At 33.9% G+C, this 20,507-nt stretch overlaps 1 protein-coding gene across 9 annotated transcripts in view; it reads right to left on the reverse strand.

Annotated features, from left to right (window-relative positions):
- Nucleotides 1-20,507, reverse strand: part of TDRD12 (tudor domain containing 12) — a 79,185-nt gene that overhangs the window by 33,482 nt on the left and 25,196 nt on the right. For 6 of the 9 annotated variants that reach the window (XM_056812197.1, XM_056812199.1, XM_016428032.2 and 3 more), the window contains 9 exons: nt 15,613-15,689; nt 13,343-13,420; nt 12,181-12,241; nt 11,731-11,835; nt 5,463-5,648; nt 1,790-1,946; nt 1,229-1,356; nt 813-1,004; nt 434-562 (listed from right to left, as the gene is read on the reverse strand). In XM_056812197.1, coding sequence (XP_056668175.1) covers nt 434-562; nt 813-1,004; nt 1,229-1,356; nt 1,790-1,946; nt 5,463-5,648; nt 11,731-11,835; nt 12,181-12,241; nt 13,343-13,420; nt 15,613-15,689 — 1,113 coding nt within the window. The remainder of the gene's footprint in view (nt 1-433; nt 563-812; nt 1,005-1,228; nt 1,357-1,789; nt 1,947-5,462; nt 5,649-11,730; nt 11,836-12,180; nt 12,242-13,342; nt 13,421-15,612; nt 15,690-20,507) is intronic. The other 3 variants (XM_016428036.2, XM_056812201.1, XM_056812200.1) reach the window with 1 other exon arrangement.

A 20,507-nucleotide genomic window follows, 5' to 3' on the forward strand; every position in this document is an offset into this window, starting at 1 on the left:
ATTTTGTACTTAAGATAGTTGACTGTACACTGCACTATTCCAAATTAACATTGTACTATACTTCTATGGGAGAGGGATATTAAAGGAGGGAAAAAAAGAAGAAAGCTGGGACCTGAAGCCAAAGTCTTTGGAGGTGAAATATTCTATTTCTTTCAGTGGTGGCAAAAGAAAATTAGATTGACTTTTCTGAAAAACTAAATTCTCAATTCTGGAAACAATATATAATGAACATAAATTATATTTATTCTAACCATGTTCTGCTATAACTCAGAATACGAGAATCATTGTTTGTTTTTAATTCTTTTTTTACCTTATAATCTTTGCAGCCAATATTTACCTCGCCTGAGTTCTCAGGACCAAAGTCACTTTTATATGGAGGCATAGAAACTCTTTTGAGAACATAATGAATTTGTCTTTCACTAGAAATTCTTACCTTACAAACTATTTCTGCTTCAGCCACAGAACCTGTGAATATCAAGGTCTTCTGAGCATGACTTGGACTGAACTCAAGCATTCGAAGTAATGTTGAGGTTTTTTCACAATCTAGACAAAGTTGCACTACCTAGTAATAGAAAAAAAGCATAACTGGAATGAAAAAACTTCTGTATTCTTTATTTTTATTGACAGTATTATGAAATCAAATGGATGAAAATGTCTAGTTTAAATACTAATATGGTAACTCTATAGTCTCAAACTCTTAAAAATATACTTTGAAATATTTTTTAAAATTTAATTAACATTTTCTAAATTAAACATTACAACATATAGCTTAAATTTCTGCAATAAGAAAAAAATATATACTCATGGTTTACCTGCTGGACGTTTCCATAAAGAGCAGCTTCTTCCATGGCTGTTATAACAATGTAAGGATCATTCATAAATTCTTTGGTTAAAAGTTCTATATGTTTGCTCCAATGAGCTCCAACAGCTACAATCTGATGAGGTGCAGATTCCCTTTCTTCAATTATAATAGTTTTCTTGAAATAGTCTAAAATAGTAAGCATCTGTAAAAACAATTATTTGATTTAATGAAATATGGCTTGTAAATACCACCTAACAACATGGATAAACATGCATAAACCCTAACTTAGAATATGATTATTTGATTCTTGCAGAATGAGTAATTAGGACTACCTTGAAACAAGTCTTCTATTAAGGTCTGGGATCTCTATATACTATGGCACTGCCAAACCATCTACAATGGCATTTAAATATACAATATACTTACTTGCTCACCAGCTTCAGAGAACAACACTTCAACTTCATCAAAAATAAGATGACAAAGTCTGAGAAATAACAAGCTATGATACTTCAGAAGTCTCAAGAGGCTATGGGGTGTTGTTATAATCACTTCACCTATATTTGAGAAGAAAAAATGATTAATTCATCTTTTTTCCAATTGTTCAAACATTTCCATAACTTAGATATTGTTGCAGATTTTAGGAATAATTTTTAAGTGATTTTTGAAAAAAGCTAATCAGTCTAATTGAGAAAAAAATTGCTAATATATTTAGTGTCAACCTGAAATTGGATTCAGAGTATCATAGATTAAAGCTAAAACCAAAATACAAAGGCTTGAGCTTTTTATATTTGGAAACTTTATTATATTCACATTAATGAAGTGGATAATTCTTTTAGTAAACCTTTTTGCTCATCACATTTGCTGTATTTCACATAGTCCAAGAAGCTCCATTAAAAGATTGTGCAGAGTATATTCCTACATAAAACTATACTTGACACAGTATTATTTTCTTTTATGTGAACCAAAATCTCCATTAAAAATGCTTACATCCCCTCTGAAACTTCATATTTTGAGCTTCTTCTTTGTTAAGTCCAATTATTAATAACATAGGATGAAGAGGCCTTGAACATCTCCCATATTCTTCTAATAGTTCAAATATGTGCTGAGCTTTTTTCCATCCAGGGCATACAATTACTGCTAATGGCTGAAAAGACAAAAAAAGAAATATTTAATTCTGGATCAAAATTTAAAAGAATACACCTACTAGCTGTAGCAATTAGAGAAGAAAAAGAAATTGAAGGTATTAAAATTGGCAATGAGGAGACCAAGCTATCACTCTTTGCAGATGATATGATGGTCTACTTAAAGAATCCTAGAAAATCAACCAAAAAGCTAGTGGAAATAATCAACAACTTTAGCAAAGTTGCAGGATACAAAATAAACCCACATAAGTCATTAGCATTTCTATATATCTCCAATACATCTCAGCAGCAAGAATTAGAAAGAGAAATTCCATTTAAAATTACCCTAGACAATATAAAATACTTAGGAATCTATATGCCGAGACAAACACAGGAATTATATGAACACAACTACAAAACCCTCTCCACACAATTAAAACTAGATCTAAACAATTGGAAAAACATTGATTTGCTCATGGGTAGAACAAGCTAACATAATAAAAATGACAATCCTACCCAAAATTTAATTAATTAGTGCCATACCCATTGAACTCCCCCAAAAACTTTTTTTTACTGAACTAGAAAAAACCATAACAAAGTTCATTTGGAAGAACAAAAGATCAAGGATATCCAAGGAAATCATGAAAAAAATGCAAAGGAAGGAGGCCTTGCAGTCCCAGATCTCAAACTATACTATAAAGCAGTGGTCATCAAAACAATATGGAGGTGGCTAAGAGACAGAAAGGAGGATCAATGGAACAGCCTTGGGATAAGTGACCTCAGCAAGACAGTCTGTGAGAAGCCCAAAGATCCCAGCTTTTGGGACCAAAATCCACTATTTGATAAAAAACTGCTGGGAAAATTGGAAGACAGTATGGAAGAGATTAGGTTTGGATCAATATCCCACATCCTACACCAAGATAAACTTGAATATAAAGAAGGAAACTATAAGCAAACACAGAACACAGAATAGTATACATGTCAGATCTTTGGGAAATATTTTAAAACCAAGAGCTAGAACAAAACACAAAATATAAAATCAATAATTTTGATTACATCAAATTAAAAAGGTTTTGTACAAACAAAACCAATGCAACCAAAATTAGAAGGGAAGCAACAAATTGGGATACAATCTTCATAACAAAAACCTCTGACAAAGGTCTAATTAGTCAAATTTATAAAGAGCTAAATCAATTGTACAAAAAATCAAGCCATTCTCCAATTGATAAATAGGCAAGGGACATGAATAGGCAATTTTCAGATAAAGAAATCAAAACTATTAATAAGCACATGAAAAAGTGTTCTAAATCTCTTATAATCAGAGAGATGCAAATCAAAACAACTCTGAACAACACATAGCAGATTGGCTAACATGACAGCAAAGGAAAGTAATGAATGCTGGAGGGGATGTGGCAAAGTCAGGACATTAATGCATTGCTGGTGGAGTTGTGAATTGATCCAACCATTCTGGAGGGCAATTTGGAACTATGCCCAAAAGGCGATAAATGACTGTCTGCCCTTTGATCCAGCCATAGCACCGCTGGGTCTGCATACCAAAGAGATAATAAGGAAAAACACATGTACAAGAATATTCATAGCTGCGCTCTTTGTGGTGGCAAAAAATTGGAAAACGAGGGGATGCCCTTCAATTGGGGAATGACTGAACAAAATTGTGGTATACGTTGGTCATGGAATATTATTGTGCTCAAAGGAATAATAAACTGGAGGAATTCCATGGGAACTGGAACAAACTCCAGGAATTGATGCAGAGCCAAAGGAGCAGAACCAAGAGAACATTGTACACAGAGACTGATACACTGTGGTACAATCAAATGTAATGGACTTATCCATTTGTGGCAATGTTATGACCCTGAACAACTTGGACGAATCTACGAGAAAGAACACTAGCCACATTCAGAGAAAAAACTGTGGGAGTAAAAACACCGAAGGAAACTACTGCTTGAATACATGGGTTGAGGGGACATGGTTGAGGATGTAAATGAACATCCTAATGCAAACACCAACAACATGGAAATAGGTTTTGATCAAGGACACATGTAATACCCAGTGAAATTGCATGTCAGCTACGGGAAAGGTGGGTGGAGGGGAGGGAGGGAGATAATATGATTCTTGTAATCAAGGAATAATGTTCTAAATTGACTAAATAAGTTAATTTAAATTTTAAAAAAAGAATACACCTATAGATTTGAGGGAAAAATCACTTCTAAGGAACAGGAATTAGATGTAGTAAAGTAAAATAAATCTAGAATCTGAATATTCTTTCATAAAGTAGATACAAATGAAAATAAAGTTTAAAGGGATCTGCATGATCCCATAGTACAACTCACTTGTTTTAAAGATGGAAGAAATGGAGGTCCAAAGGGTTATCTTGACCTGCTTCATGCTACAGAGATATCAGATATGAAATCAAGCCAGGTCTGAAGCCCCCTTACTATATCCATGTCTCTTTTCAACATAGTTTTTTGAACTAACACATAAACTTCTAATAACTATTTAGAAAATGATTAATGACAAATAACCAAATAGTCCTCTGAAAGGAGCATTCCTACTGTACTTTCTCTATTTCAAACCTCTGATAAAAAGCCAGAAATAAGCTTCTTCCACCCCCCCCCCCCATCCCACTCAAATTCCAGTGTTAAAGCTTCACCACATTTTCACTAGGGAAAGACTAAGAAAGACTTAACCTCAGGAGAATCACAAGAGGCCTTAGAAGCAGAGGTATAGATAAAAAATAATTTAAACCTTAAGAATATTACTTCAAATCTTTCCAATTAATTTTCTGCATATTAGATGGACAAACTTTAACAACTCTTTACAAAATATAATTTGCTAACAATTCACAATGTCAGTTATACTTGGTTACTACTGCCTGTCAAGCCTTTCTGCTTTAAAGATATGGGTGCCTACTACTGATGCCAACTGCAATATTTTGGAGAGTTGTGCCTTAAAAATCCCTGACCTATAATCATCATAGTAAGTAAGATAAACCTCTTTGAATTTCCCTGGGCTCACTGCTGGGCTTCTCTCTGAACCTTTACATATTTAGCACCCAAAGCTTGGGATCTAATGGCATAGTCTCTGGAACCAAAGGTCACCCTCCATACCAGGATGAGAAACTGAATCAGTACCTCCATGACATTTTTGGGAAAGATCCCAATTAACCTGGGATGATCTCCAAAACTTCAATTCTTCCACCCAATCTCTTTATCACCTCTGCCTACAGACTTTTTCGTATTGCATACTCTTCCCTCTTTATTTTTCCCAGTGATTTTCAATTCCATGACACCTCAGGCAAACAAGAGCCAAAAATTCCACAGGCAAAGCAGATCCCTAGCAAAGAAGATGAGTAGTAGTGAAGAAAATAAAAAGTTGGAATTATGTCAAAAGTGAAAGATATAGTCCTAGATGGGTTAGGAGTAAAGTTTGTTTAGACTTAACTTGGGACTTTATCAACTCCGAACCTGAATTTTAAAATAAACATTTAATTTTTAAATCGTAAAACAAAGTTTTCAACTCACTCCATTTCTACTTGGTAATGACTTGTAGCAGCCTCCAGTATGCAAAAATGTAAGCATTGGTGGAATATATAAGAGAGGATCATTTCCATGATGAGATACAACAACCACATCACATCCACGAGCTATTGGAGGCCAGCAATAAGACTCAGTGTGATTAGGTCCCAGAAATTTATTTTTTCGAAGTGTCTAGAAAAGAAAAATAAAAGCCAATTAATGAAAACAAAAAGCTATAGTATAGTATAGTATAATACTGATAAAATACTTTTTACTCCCTCTTTAAATATTCCAGTATCATAAAGGTAAGATAAAGATATGAATTTAGAACCAGAGACTTCATTAGGATGTACAAATTTTTCAAATTTAACTGATGGACTGAGGGGTCAGCTAGGTGGGTGAGTGGATTGTGAGCCACTACCAGAGATGGGAAGAATGGTTCTTATCTGGCTTCAGACATGTCCTGTGTGACCCTGGGCAAGTCACTTAACCTTCATTGCTTAGCCCTTGTCACTCTTTTGCCTTAGAACCAATACACAGTATTGATTTTAAGACAAGAAAAGGGTTTAAAAACAAACAAAAAACCCACACAAAAAAAGGACTGAAAGGGAAAATTTGACCAAAAAGGGTATTCTTTTTTGAGGGAAAAAAAAAGTTTAGATAAATGGTTAATTGTTCATCTTAATATATGCTCCAGCACTCTTAAGCATAAAAGAAACATTTTAAGAATGTCAGTGAAGTTCAATATTTGTCCTAACTGTTCCTACTTGTGTGATCTTTAACAAATTATTCAATCTCATGAGTCTGGATTTTCTCACTGGTAAAACAGAGGAATTGGATTAAATGATCTTGAGGGCTGTCTTAAATTCCCTTAAAAAAAAAAAAGCAACTGATGAAAAATATTTTGCCTATTTCAAAAGCTCTATTTTTGCCCGAAAACAATCATTTTAAATACACTACTGCTTTACCTATATGAATTACATATTTACAAATGCATATATTTTATATGCTTAATTTGTTAATTATCAAATTACATATTTTCAAATTACATACTTGTAAAAAATAAATTTCAATTTGTTAATATGAATTAAGAGCTACTTTGAGATTTGTATTTTGGAGTGTAACGTGTAATTTCTATCATTCTTCATGTTATCCTTCATAATTAAATTGGACTGCTATCACAGCTTAAAAACTTCTACTTCAGTTTTAATATAATGTATCTTAGAAATAAGAACAAGATAAGTTCATTTGAACCCTCACAATTAGAATTCCCTAGAATGTTTGAAAGAAAGTTATGTTCTATACCACAAATCTCAGAAACTATCCTAGGAAATCACAATTCTAGAAAGAAAGAAAAAATCCAGAAAACAAACAACATGCAAATGAGAAAAAAAAACACCTATTATATGAACATATATAATTTTCTAACTCAGAAACAAATTCATTGTTATAGAAGTAGCTATTTATGCTAGAAATCATACCAACAATCACTAGAGGTAGGAAGAAGGTATGACAACCTCAATTAAGTGACTATATTTTGAAAGACGATAATCCTTCTAACTTTATCTCAGATCATAAAAATAAACTTGTATTGTAACCAAGAGAAATTCTGAATTAGAAACAAAACTGATTTTACTGATTTGCACTACCCAAGCTCTTATCATTAGGATACCTAATATTTGCCAAAGCCAAAAAGACAAGCTTAGACAGAATGGAAAAACTACTATACATACTATGCTTCTGATTACTTTTTGACTATGAAACTACCAAATACTTCAGTGACACCAACAGTATTGGCAGAGGAGGGATCTGACACTGTAAGAATAGTAACACTGTACTTTGTCCTCTACTAAAAAAAAAAACTTTTCAAAATAAAAATGGGAAAATTATAATGAAATGAAATTAAGTAAGTCAGATAGTAAAAAAGGTACCTTGGTGATCTTCAAAGAGGTCAAGCTATCTGACCCAGACTAATAACAACCTAGGATATGGAAAGAACTTAAGTTTGTGAGCAACTGTTGGCCATCAATGTGGAGGATGTTCATACCACCCTAGAGAGAGTAAGCAGTCCAGTGATGAAGCTATATGATTAAAACATGGCAGCCTCATTAAAACAAGGCATACCTCAGGTGACAGACTATTTCAGCCTAGAAATAATAATAAATAAGCCCTATTTCTATAGCACTTTAAATTTATAAAGTATTTTTCTTATAAGGCTAGAGGTTAGTAGATATTAACCCCATTTTATACAGGGAAATGAAGCTTCAAAGTTAATTGATTTACTCAAGGGAATACAGTGACAGAGGTGAGATGCACTGCCATCTTTTCCTCCTTATCCAATGAGAATGTTAGAAGTAACTTGTTCACCTTAATGTTCAACAATCACTATATATTCTAAATATAATATTTCTTCAATATTGAAGATGCAGGCTCATTCTGAATCTTTTATTATTTAAGAGCAATATTAAGGACACTGATGCCCTGTTGGAGCCGTTGTGAACTGATTCAAGCATTCTGGAGAACAATTTGGATCAAAGCCCAAAGAGCTATAAAACAGTACAAAATCTTTGACCCTGTAATACCATTACTAGGTCTTTAACCCAAAAAGATTAAAAAAAAAAAAGAACCTATAAGTACAAAAATATTTATTGTGGCATATGATTGTAATAAATATCATTGTGCTATATAAGCCAGTACCAGATTGTTTCGACAATTATTGCTTTATAGTACAGTTTGAGATTTGGTACTGCGAGGCCACCATTCTTTACTTTTTTAAAAATTAATTCCCTTGACCTTCATTTCTTGTTCTTCCAGATGAATTTTGTTATTTTTTTTTAGGTCTATAACCTAGAAAACCTATATTTTTTGGTACTTTGATTGGTAAAATCATCATTTTTATTATATTAGCTTGGCCTGCTCATGAGCAATTAATGTTTTTACAATTGTTTAGATCTGACTTTATTGTGTGAAAAGTGTTTTGTAATTATGTTCATATAATTCCTGAGTTTGTCTTGGCAAATAGATTCCCAAGTATTTTATATTGTCTGGTGTCATTTTATTTTATTTATTTTAATTTTTTAAATCCTTATCTTCCATCTTGGAATCAATACTGTACATTGGTTCCAAGGAAGAAGAGCATTAATGGCTAGGAAATGGGGGTTAAGTAACTTCCCCAGGATCACACAGCTAGGAAGTGTCTGAGGACAGATTTGAACTTAGGACCTCTCATCTCTACGCCTGGTTCTCAATCCATTGAGCCACCCAGATGCCCTCATCTTGTGTTATTTTAAATGGAATTTCTCTTTCTATCTCTTGCTGTTGGACTTTTCTTGGCAATATATAGAAATGCTAATGATTTATGTAGGTTTATTTTGGTATTCTGCAACTTTGCTAAAATTATTATTTCAACTAGCTTTTCAGTTGATTCTCTAGGATTCTTTAAGTATGCCATTGTGTATCATCCAAAAAGAGTGATAGTTTAGTTTCCTCATTGCCTATTTTAACTCCTTCAATTTCTTTTTCTTCTCTTACTGCTAAAGCTAACATTTCTAGTACAATATTAAATAACAGTGCTGATAATAACCATCCCTGTCTGTTTCACCTATTATCTTACTGGGAAGGTTTCTAACTTATCCCCATTACAGATACTTGCTGATGGTATTAGATAGATACTACTCATCATATTAAGGAATGGTTCACATTTATTCCTGTGCTTTCTAGTGTTTTTAATAGAATTGGGGTGTTGTATTTCATAGAAGGCTTTTTCTACATCTACTGAGATAACCATGGATTTTGGTTTGTTTGGTAACTGGTAAGGTCAGCCATGCTGATAGTTTTGCAAATATTAAACCAGCCTTGCATTCCTGGTATAAATCTCATCTGGTTACAGTGGATGATTGTTGTAGTCTCTTTGCTGGTATTTTATTTAAGATTTTTGCATTGATATTCATTACAGAAATTGGTCTCCAATTTTCTTTCTGTCTTTATTATTCTGGGCTTAGGTATCAGCACCATATCTGTGTCATAAAAGGGATTTGGTAGGATTCCTCCTTTGCATATTTTGTCAAATAGTTTGTAGAGTATTGGTATTAGTTGTTCTTTAAATGTTTGATACAATTCACCTATGAATCCCTCTGGCCCTGGTGATTTTTTTCTTGGGAATTCTTTGATGGCTTGTTCAATTTTAAAAATTGTTTTGTTTTAATAAATTTCCACATAAGTTTTCTGAAGTTATATGATCCATATTCTCTCCTACCCTCTCCTTCCTCCCTCACCCACCCTGGAGTTAGCAAGCAATTCAATCTGGGTTATATGTGTGTTATCATGCAACACATTATTTCCATATTATTCATTTTTTACAAGTGAATAATCTTATAAAACCAAAACTCCCAAACATGTACTCAAATAAACAAGTAATAAATAATGTATTTTCAACTGCATTTACACTCCAATAGTTTTTTTTCTTCTGTAAGTAGACAGTATTGTTTTTAATAAGTCCCTCAGAATTGTCTTGGATCACTGTATTATTGTTAGTAGCAAAATCTATCACATTTAATCATTCCGCAATATTGATGTAACTCTGTACAGTGTTTTCCTGGTTCTGCTTATTTCACTCTGCATCAATTCATATAGGTCTTTCCAGTTCTTTCTGAAATCATCCTGTTCATCATTCCTTATAGCACAATAGTATTCCATCACCATCATATACCACAATGCAGTCATTCCCCAATTGAGAACATCCCTTTAGCTTTCAATTCTTTCCCACCAAAGAAGAGGAGCTAAAAATATTTTTTAATAAATAGGCCCTTTCCCATTTTTAAAAATCTCTTTGGGATACAGACCTAGTAGTGGTATTACTGGATCAAAAGGTATGCATTCTTTTATAGCCCTTTGGCATAGCAATTTCTTTTTTGAGATGGGATTATTTCCTCTTTTGTTAATCTAGGCAATTTATATTTTTGTATTGTGCTATATGAAATGATGAGGAGTGCTCAGAAAAACCTGGAAAAAACTTATACAAACTGATGCAGAAGGAAGTATGGAGTACCAGGAAAACACTGTACACAGTGAGAACAATACTGTTCATTGAACAACTGTGAATAAATTTGTGATTCTCGGCAATGAAATGATCTAAAATAATGCCAAATAATAAATAATAAAAAATGCCATCTCCTTTGAAAGAACTGATGAAGTCTGAATCCAGACCACTTCCTTTTTCACTTCCTTAATTTTTTTTGTTCAAGTTTCCTTCCATAAAAGGATTAATATGGAAAAATATTTTACATGATTGCATATGTAAAATCTATCTCAGCTTGCTTACCATCGGAGGTGGTAGAGGGAGTAGAGAGTGTTAAAAATTATTTTTGCATGTAATTGGAGGAAAATATATCTTTCTTGATCTTTCATCAAAAAAATTATAACTGGAAACTTAAATGTGATAAATAACTTTTACAAAAGAGTATTACTAAAAATAACTCTTTTAATATGGTATTTATCAAATTTTTCACTCACAACTACTCTGAAGTAGTAAACAGTACACATATCCTTATTTTATAGTGCAAATATTATTTTCCTCATTAAATAAATAAGGAGACTCAAAGAGGTCAAGTGATTTGTCCATAGTCACACGACTAATGCTAAAGATGGAAGTCATTCAACTATACTTTTTCTAGCATATCTTAATGCTCTTTTCTAAGGTTTCCCACACTCACATCATTTCTGGGTTATATTTCTTTCTCTCACCTCTGTGTTAAAAGAGGTTCACTATGCAGGTGAGCTTTTATCTAGACATACATTTTTAGTAGAATAATGAAATAACTTAAGTTCTTAATCTTAATTTGCTTTGGAGTATATCACTTCCATACCATCTACCCCTCTGCTTCAAATAGCTTTTTTCTTGTTTGCTTGTCTTTACAGGGCAGGAAAGAAAAGCAGAGAAAATTCAATCAGGCTAGGAAACTTTCTTGAGGTCAAGGAGAAGAATCTGTGTCAATTTGTTTCAAAGTCTTCCCAGGAGAGTCAACACACTTAGTTCTAGTCTATTCAAACAAACAGTAAAAGATTCCCAAGAACTGTAGCTTTTGATCTGGCTTCTAATTAACTCATTATATATACTAAAAAAAAAAATAGCAACTCTTGCTCACACATATATAAGGTTTAGAAAGCACTTGGCAACTCTGAAGCATTGATGGAATAAAAAATTAATCATGTAAAAAGTCATGTAATGTCATCTAAAGGGCTAAATACCATTACAATATAACACTGTTGTGTTTACCTTTTTCAAATCTACTGAAAGTGGTGCAGTTTCAAATGAACAGGGTTCAATTTTGTTTCTCAGAACAACAGAAGGCTGCAGGATGCCAGATTTTGATTTCTGCAACTGATGAAAGTGAACAAAATTGATAATTAGCTGTTTTTAAAGATGATCACAAATGAAGATGCACAAAAAAGCCATATTTTTTTTAACATCAAGTTTACATGGATACATTTACCACTACTTAGAGAAAAAACTGCTTTAATCAAATTAAATTAATATTACTGCTCCATAAAGTAGAAAGGGGGAGTGGAGCTCTGGATCTTTCATGTTGAATGCTGATATCCACCCTTCTTTTTAAAAAAACCATAATGCTTTCTCTCATGTTCTCAAGTCTAAAAGTAAAGAGGTGATGGCAATATAAACACGAGCAAAAAAATATTTTCATTGAATTTTGAAGCCTTGGAGTACCTGCTGTATGTCATGGATACCATCAGTTTTCAAAGGATCTGGATTTAAAAACTGCAGCAACCTATAAAATATTAAATTAAAATGATAATTTAAGACTATTCTTGTGTTTTTAATTCAATTATTTTAACACCAACTAAATAGCATTCAAAATGATCTTTATATCATAATAAAGAATCATAGACTCTTTGGAAGTAGAAGGGTCCTTAGATATTATATAATCTATTTCCCTCTTTTATAGATATGAAAAATGAGGAACGGGAAGGTCAGTTATTAAACTGTCAACCAAACAACCCATTCTTGTGGGGACCTTGAAACTATGTCACCTAAGGAAAGAAGCAAAGAGAATAAACTTAAAGAGCACAGACACATCATGACAAAGGTATATTCATTCCTCCCCCCAACCTGGATCCTCACTCAAACAAAAACGCATCTTTAAATTATAGTTAACCTGCAATAAAGTGTTTTTTTTTTAAATATCTGGCTAGCTGATAAAAATGTAAAACTTTCTTTTTCATAAGAAAAAAAATGGTTATTTTCAAAAGGTAAATTGTATTTAAGTCATTTCCAAATAAGTATTTTGAAGAGATGTAGAGTTATTACAGCTCCAAATTATGAGGAATTAACTTCACCATAAGAGAGCCTTTAGATAATACAAGTAGTAGAATTTATTATCTCAGTGATCAATTCTTTTTTGCTCAAGACAACCTGGGGGGGAAAAAGCGAAAGCCTAATAACCACAGAAATCAATAGCAAAGATTACCATGTTATACTGCTGCTGAAAAAAAAAATCCCAAAGAACCAACAAATGAGCTACACTTAATTAACAGTTTTGCAACTGCACATTTTAGCACATTCATCCATTATAGAGAAACAACTCATAACTATTCTACTCAAAGAACTTAGAAATAAGAAACAGAATTAAAACAAAGCAGGAGAAAAATGGCTTAACTATGGGGAAAAACCAGAAACCAAAATTATTACATGTTCTGTATATAGTAGGTACTATTGCTCCCAATAGAAATATAGTTGATTTTCAGTGTTAAACCATGTGCAAAATTCAAGTTTTTATGCCATTATTAAGCTTTAAATCTGTCTAATCTTTAACTTTAAACTGTCTAATCTAAATTTTAAAACTGTCTAGTCACTAGAGAAAATTCCTTACTTTACACAGCCATTTTTTTCATCATATTTCTTCTTTAATGTCAATTTGAATTGTTTTTCATTTAACTTCTGACATGAACTAGAAATTTAAAAAAGAAAGTTCATATGAGAACATTTTATAAATATACATGTCAAAAACTGAAATATAGCTTAAAAAAAAGTCACCACCTCATTTATCTGATAAAACTGATAATCCAGCTAAATCAGACAGTGACTGCTCCTCTAAAGTGCTTTCTTACACTCATGCCATCCAAAATTTCCACCAAAAAATGTTCCTCCATCTTTCTAGGCCTTGTTCAAATGTCACTTCTGCCATGAAGGCTTTGCTGGCTACATCTGACTCTGTAGGATCTCTCCCAATTTTTTATGTACTTCTCTCATAATAGATGTGCTATAGTGATTTGTGCATGTGTCTTTTGTAGAGTAAATAATGTTAATCCCTTCCATTTTTTCCAGTATGGCTTGCTTTCTAATTCAGTTCCTTATCATCTTCATCACCATTTGAACTCATTATCATTTGTTAATAGCTCTATCATAGTAAGACACTGAACCTCAGAGGCACTACAGGTAGCACTGAACTGTGTTAGGGATTAAAAAAAAATCTCTACCTTCTGTCTTAAAAGCAATATTAAGCATTGGTCCTAAGGATAGGTAATTGAGGTTAAATGAATTGCCATGGGTCACATAACTAGAAAATATCTAAGGCCGGATTTGAACTCAGGTCCTCCTGTCTCTAGGTTTGGGGCTGTATCCACTGAGCCACCTAGTTGCTCCAGATATGGATATTTTACTTCTATTAATAGTTTAAGATTATGCCAACTTTTAAAAGCATATATCAAGAAATAGTGGCTCATAATCAAAGTCTGAGATCAACTGAAAACTTTGACTTCTATTACATTATCTTTGTCAAAACAGATAGATCAATAGTGAATATTTATTGCTTTCTATGTGACATCTACTTTTGTTCCCATGGGCATTATGTCTATATCCATTATAACATTTAACTTGTTTTACAGTCATTTGTGTCTCTTCTTCACTCCCTCCAACCCACCTTCAGAGGAGGATCATGGAGACAGGAACCATGTTGTTCATTTTTATATTACCCCTCAACACCTAACAGTACAAACCTTTGCTGAATTACATTATGAAGTTCTAGTTTAAGAATTCATGTATCTTTTGTATTTATATTTCATTTTCCTGGCTTTAGCACACAGTTCAAACTTTCAAATTTTAAAATCTTGACTCTATCTTTGATCCTATTATCCTTTCCTGCTTTGAGTGTTATCTGCAAATTTATTAAGGACCCCAATTATGTGTCTGTTGAAGGCACTGATAACAATAATATATTAACAATAATAATTATTAATTAATTAATATTATTATTTTATAACCAATAATAACTATATTTATAATATATTATATATAATAAATAAATAATAAAAATATAATTATAATTAATATTAATTAATAATAATAATAATAAAATAAGGACAGGGTCAAACCTAGAGCCATCTAGCATCCCTTAAATAAAGACTGAAGGATCTAAGAACATATAGAGCCATTAATTAATACTCTTAGTTATTCAATTAATTGCTAATCTGTTTAATAGCACTTATATAGATTGCTCAAGAGACTGTCATTTGTTTTACTGCAATCAATATAAACTAATGCTTTATATGTACTAAGCATTATAAACATATCAGCTATTATTTTATCTGTGGTATTCTATGAATGTCCCAACTTATTAAACTCATGAGAAAGTGAAAAGTTTGAATGAGATGATAGTAAATTCTCTGGTTTTCTAGTGATCATTACAAGTTTTTCTAAATGCTCACAAAATACCTATTTATTAATCTGTTTGAGAATTTTATTGAGCATCAACACTAAGCTTACTTACTAGTCTATAGTTACTAGAATATATCCTTTATCACAGTTTCTTGTATAGTCATCTAGTACCTCTTAAGAGATTTTTTGGTTGTTCAGTTCTTTCTGTTGTGTCCAACTCTTTGCATCACCATTTCTTGGCAAAGACACTTGGAGTAGTTGCCATTTCATTCTCCAGTTTACAGTTGAAGAACTGAGGCAAACAGGGTTAAGTGATTTTTGCCCAGAGTCCCACAGCTAGTGTCTAAGGTGAGTTTTGAACTCATAAAGATGAGACTTCCTGATTCCAAGTACAGTGCTCTATCCACTGCATTACCTACCCACTTATGAGATTAAGATAGCTAAAATTAGTTCTATAAAGAAACTTTACTGAATTGTCAATCATACCTTTCTGTTTGTACATCTGGCTCAGCATAAATAGTTATGCCACCTTTTCTAGGACAATATGCTGAAGTTGCAACAGTCTGCACAAAAACAAAAACATTTTCATTTTTCCAAGTGCATATACTATTAAGAAATATCTGAGTATTTCATACTGCTAAACTATCTTTTAAAACACCAGAGCTTTAAAAATCACTCAAAATTTAATTTCACATATTAAACAGAGGTTATTTATGATAAATAATAAGATATTTATTAAGCACTATGGGCCATGCACTGTGCTAAGTGATAGGGATCCAGATATAAGCAAGATAGTCCCTTGCCCCTGAGCTACGTTGGCTAAGATGGGAGGGGGATGAGGCCACTTAGAGTGCAAAGACTGAGGAAGTCAATTAACATACAAATAGGCAAGGTGAGAAGTGATGCTTCAGTTGTGATTTGAAGAAAACAGACAAAAACAATATGGGGAAGGTAGAAGTGGCACTGACCCCACTCTGGTCTATCACCTATGATCTGGACGACTGCAATAGCCTGTGAGTAGGTCTGCAGCCTCAAGTCTCTCCCTCCTCCAATTTATGCCCCTTTCATCCACTAAAGTTCTTTTCTTTTTAAAACTCTTATGTTCTGTATTGGGATCGATACTAAATATTGGTTCCAAGGCAGGATATTTAAATAGTTTAAAATATTATTTCTTCAGAACTATCTCTTCCTTTAAATTTTTTAAACCCTTATTTTCCACCTGAGAATTAATACCATGTATCAGTTCTAAGTCAGAACAGTAAGGGCTAGGCAGAGGGGATAAAGTGACTTGCCCAGGGTCACATAGCAAAGTGTCTGAGTTATCACCTAAAGTGATTTTACCAAAACATAGGTCTCACTATGTCATCCCACCCCCCTCCCTCCCTCCCTCTCCCTCTCCCTCTCTCTCCTTAAGTAGTACATGAGAGGAGGAAACCCAGACTTTTTTGGACATGGGAAAAGCCTGGAGTGGTTCCAAAGATTCCAGCAGCAACAGCGGGGGATGGGCAGAGATTTGGAATCCTGGGGAAAGGAACTCGGAGAGAGAGCAGGAGTGTCAGAGTCAGTGACTCTGACTGAGACAGCAGAGGTAAGAAGGTCCAGTCTGGCTGGGTCTTGATCCCCAAGAAACCTTTCCTTCCTTGAAATCCTGATCCCCATCCCCTCAAAACCCCAATAAGTGGACAAAGACTGAAAAAAACAGAGTCCACCAGAAGAATCACCAGTCTCCACCCCTGAACTGAGGCTCCTGCTGGACAGGGCTAAAAGTCAGGGTTAATCACTGTGAATCCCTCAGGGGCTTGGGGCCATTAAGCCCAAGTCCCCTTAACTTTGGGGGGGGGAGCGGTTTAGACAGCTAGGGACTCCTCCTCCCTCTTCCCATTTTTACCTCAAGTTACCAGCCCTTCCCAACTTCATTCTGTTTCCTTACTATATTTAGAATAAACTTGTGATTTACTACAACTGGCTAAACTGAGTAAGGGCAGTTTACAACTGAGAGGGGAGTGAAGGGATCTCTTTCCCCCTAGGAAGAAGAACTTGCTGGATAGAAACAATGTAATATTGGGGAGTAACTTGACAGGCTTAGTGAGGAGCCATATTTAGTCAGTGCTGAAGGGGGAAAACACAGACTCCTTCTCCCTTTTAGTCAAACTTAATAATAGATGCCTCTCCTTTGCTTTGCCTTGAGGGGGAAGAGTACGCCATTCTCTCTCTCCCTCTTATACCATCAAATACTCTCTGTTACAGTGGTTCTCTATCAAAATCCAAGCAAGCCAAATAAATTCTCAACAATCTCTTCTCACATTTAATTTGGTCCTTGACCATAGTCTGATCATAAGCAAGCACTAAGGAAAACATATTACAAACCATCCTTAAATGAAGTTCTAGAAATGCTAAGATTATATGAAACTTAAATATGTTCTCATTGAAAAAGATCTGAGCATTTTGGTGCTTTTTAAAAACTCAGTCTGAGTCAAAAGTATAACATTACAAAAAAAGTAATGCTATCAGAGTTCATTGAAAGGAAGACTATAAAGAATAAGAGATGCCATTTCTGGGGTGTTTTTCCCTGGTTAGAATAACCTTATTTCTTCCAAGAGTACTGGGATACTCTGATTGATGCTGAGTGTCCTATTTTAGAAAGAAAAGTAGCAACTAGATGGTGATCAGTATGATAATAGCAATGTATATCATCTGATACAAAGATGGGTTAAAGTAAATAAAAGGTTTAACTTGTAGAATAATAATACATTAAGGACAAATGGGGGCAGTTTGGTCTTTAGAAGAAAGAACCCAAAATAATTACTAGAAGTTTCAAACAACTTTTTTTCACTATAAGGAAAAACTTCCTAATAATTAAAGTATACAAATAAGAATGTGCTCTCTCAAGAAGTATTAAAAGGGGGAAGCTGGGTGGCTCAATGAATTGAGAGTGAGTTCTAGAAATGGGAGGTCCTAGGTTCAAATCTGACCTCAGATACTTCCCAGCTGTGTGACCCTGGGCAAGTCACTTGACCCCCATTGCCTAGCCCTTACCACTCTTCTGCCTTGGAATCCAATACACAGTATTGGATTCCAAGACAGAAGATAAGGGTTAAAAAAAAAAAAGAAGTATTAAGACTCAGGGAAAGCTAGGTTGCTCAGTGGATAGAGAGCCACACTTAGAAATGGGAGGTGCTGGGTTCAAAAGGGTCTTTAAAAAAAAGTAGTAGTATTGGACTCCCTTCACCAGAGGTCTTCAGGAAGAAGTAAGATGTCAGCTTGTGACCAGTATTGTAGATAAAATATGTAGACTGAATTTTAGATCTCCTAAAAGTTTCCTGAGGTTCTCTCATGACCTTAACAAAGGGCAATAACCCTATAAATGGAGAGAAGGGGACACATGAATAATATATAGAAATGACAGAACTTGTCAACTGCCTAGATACATAGAGTGATAAAGTGAGGATGACTCCCAAACCTAGATGACTGGGAAGAATAGAAGTGTCCTCAACAGAAATAGGGATATATTTGGGAGAAAAATAATGAATTCTACTTTCAATATATTTATTTTAAGTTGTCTATGTTTACTTGAAAATGCCCAATGGAAAAGTAGTAGTGTGGGCACCTTGTGGGAGACATCAAGGTTGGAATTAAAGCCTGGGAAGTCGACAGTTAAAACTAATAGGAGCTGGTAAAGTTACCAAAGGAGAGTAGAACAAGAAGGGCATCCAGGAAAAGTCCACTGAAGACATGATGAGAATGATGAGCCAAAAAGGATGATTGAGAAAGGTAAGACAGGCCAGAGGTAAAACCAAGAAAAAGCAATGTCATGAAAACCCAGTGAGAAGAAGGTGATCAATATTATTAGATGCTACAAAGAAGTCAAGAAAGATCCAATTTGAGAAAAGGGCATCAAACAAGCAAAAGAATTCACAAACCTGGTATAGGCACATGACACAGTAGAGAACCTAATGTCTACTGAAGCACTCTTTTCCAAAAGCAGAATTGGTCATTGTACAAAAGTTAGAACAAGCAATGAAGGAAACAATTAGCACCTTTGAAACCAGAAAGGGCTGGTCACTCAAATGCAAGTCTGTGAAATCTTGGGAAGGAATGATCATTCCACCTTAGATTCAATAAACTACTATTCTTTAAGAGCCTACTACATGACAAGCACTGTGGTAGATGCTAGAGACATAAGTTCAAAGAAAGGAGTTCCTATTCACAATGAGCTTACTTTCTAATAGAGAAGATAAATACATGTAAAAATATATATAATATTTACATTGAAAGAGAATAAATACAAAATTATACAAACTAGCTCAACACAAGGTAATTTGGAAGGACACTAGCAGTTGGGGGGATCAGCTGACACTTTCCAAAGATGGAGCCTAAAGAGAGAGACTGCAAAGTTTGTAAAAGGAGGAGTTTACCATGTAGGTTGGCCAATGAAAAGGCACTGCAATAGGAGATGTAATATCCTGTGTGAAGAATAGAAAAAAAGACCAATTTGATTGGACTGCAGAGTAAAAGAGAGAGGAATAATGTCCAGTGAGGCTGGAAAGGGATTTGGAGCCAGATTGTGATGGTATTCAAAATCTTAACAAAGGATTTTATATTTGATCCTAGAAAACTGAAGTTGGCTGAATCCCATGGTTACAGCTGTGCTTGAGGAAAAATAGTTACTCTGGCAGCAGTATATAATAGGAGGCTAGAGTGATAATGCAAATTCCAGCTATACCAAATTGCAAAACAAAAAATTTTTAATTACTAAAAGGTTAATTTAGGGGATATTGTTACTACAATTTAGGCATTGCTGGGAATTTTACTTCCAGAATCTGGGTTCACTGGAGCATTTTAACATTATATGTAGAACTGTGTGCCATGGTGTTAAAAGTTGGCACATAATACCATTTAAAAACAATGACACTTTCTGTATTAGCAAAAAACTAGAAACCAATAGGTGTCTTATCAATTGTGTGGTGGCTGAACTATGGTATATGAACAGGGAATATTATTGCACTTCAAGAAATGATGACTGAAGAATTCAGAGAAATTTAGAACAACTTGTATACACAAATGTAGAAATAAACAGCACCAAGTGAACAATTCATACAATGGCCACAATCACATAAAGAGAAATAAGCAGAACTCTGATCAATGTACTGACTGATCTTCAATCCACTGCTTATTTTTTCAATAAATAGGTAGTGAACTATAGGTATAGAAAAGTCATGCTATCAAGGAGGACTGATGGTAGTTTCTTTTCTCTAAAAACACAGTATCTTTTTGTAGTTTTAAGCAAAGCTATAATATAGCAATAATTTTCCTTTAGTTCAGGTATTCCTTGATAGATGGGCACTCACTTAAATTTCTAATTTTTTTGCTACTATAAAATG

This window comes from Monodelphis domestica, chromosome 1 (assembly GCF_027887165.1).
Source record: "Monodelphis domestica isolate mMonDom1 chromosome 1, mMonDom1.pri, whole genome shotgun sequence".
Classification (NCBI taxonomy): domain Eukaryota; kingdom Metazoa; phylum Chordata; class Mammalia; order Didelphimorphia; family Didelphidae; genus Monodelphis; species Monodelphis domestica.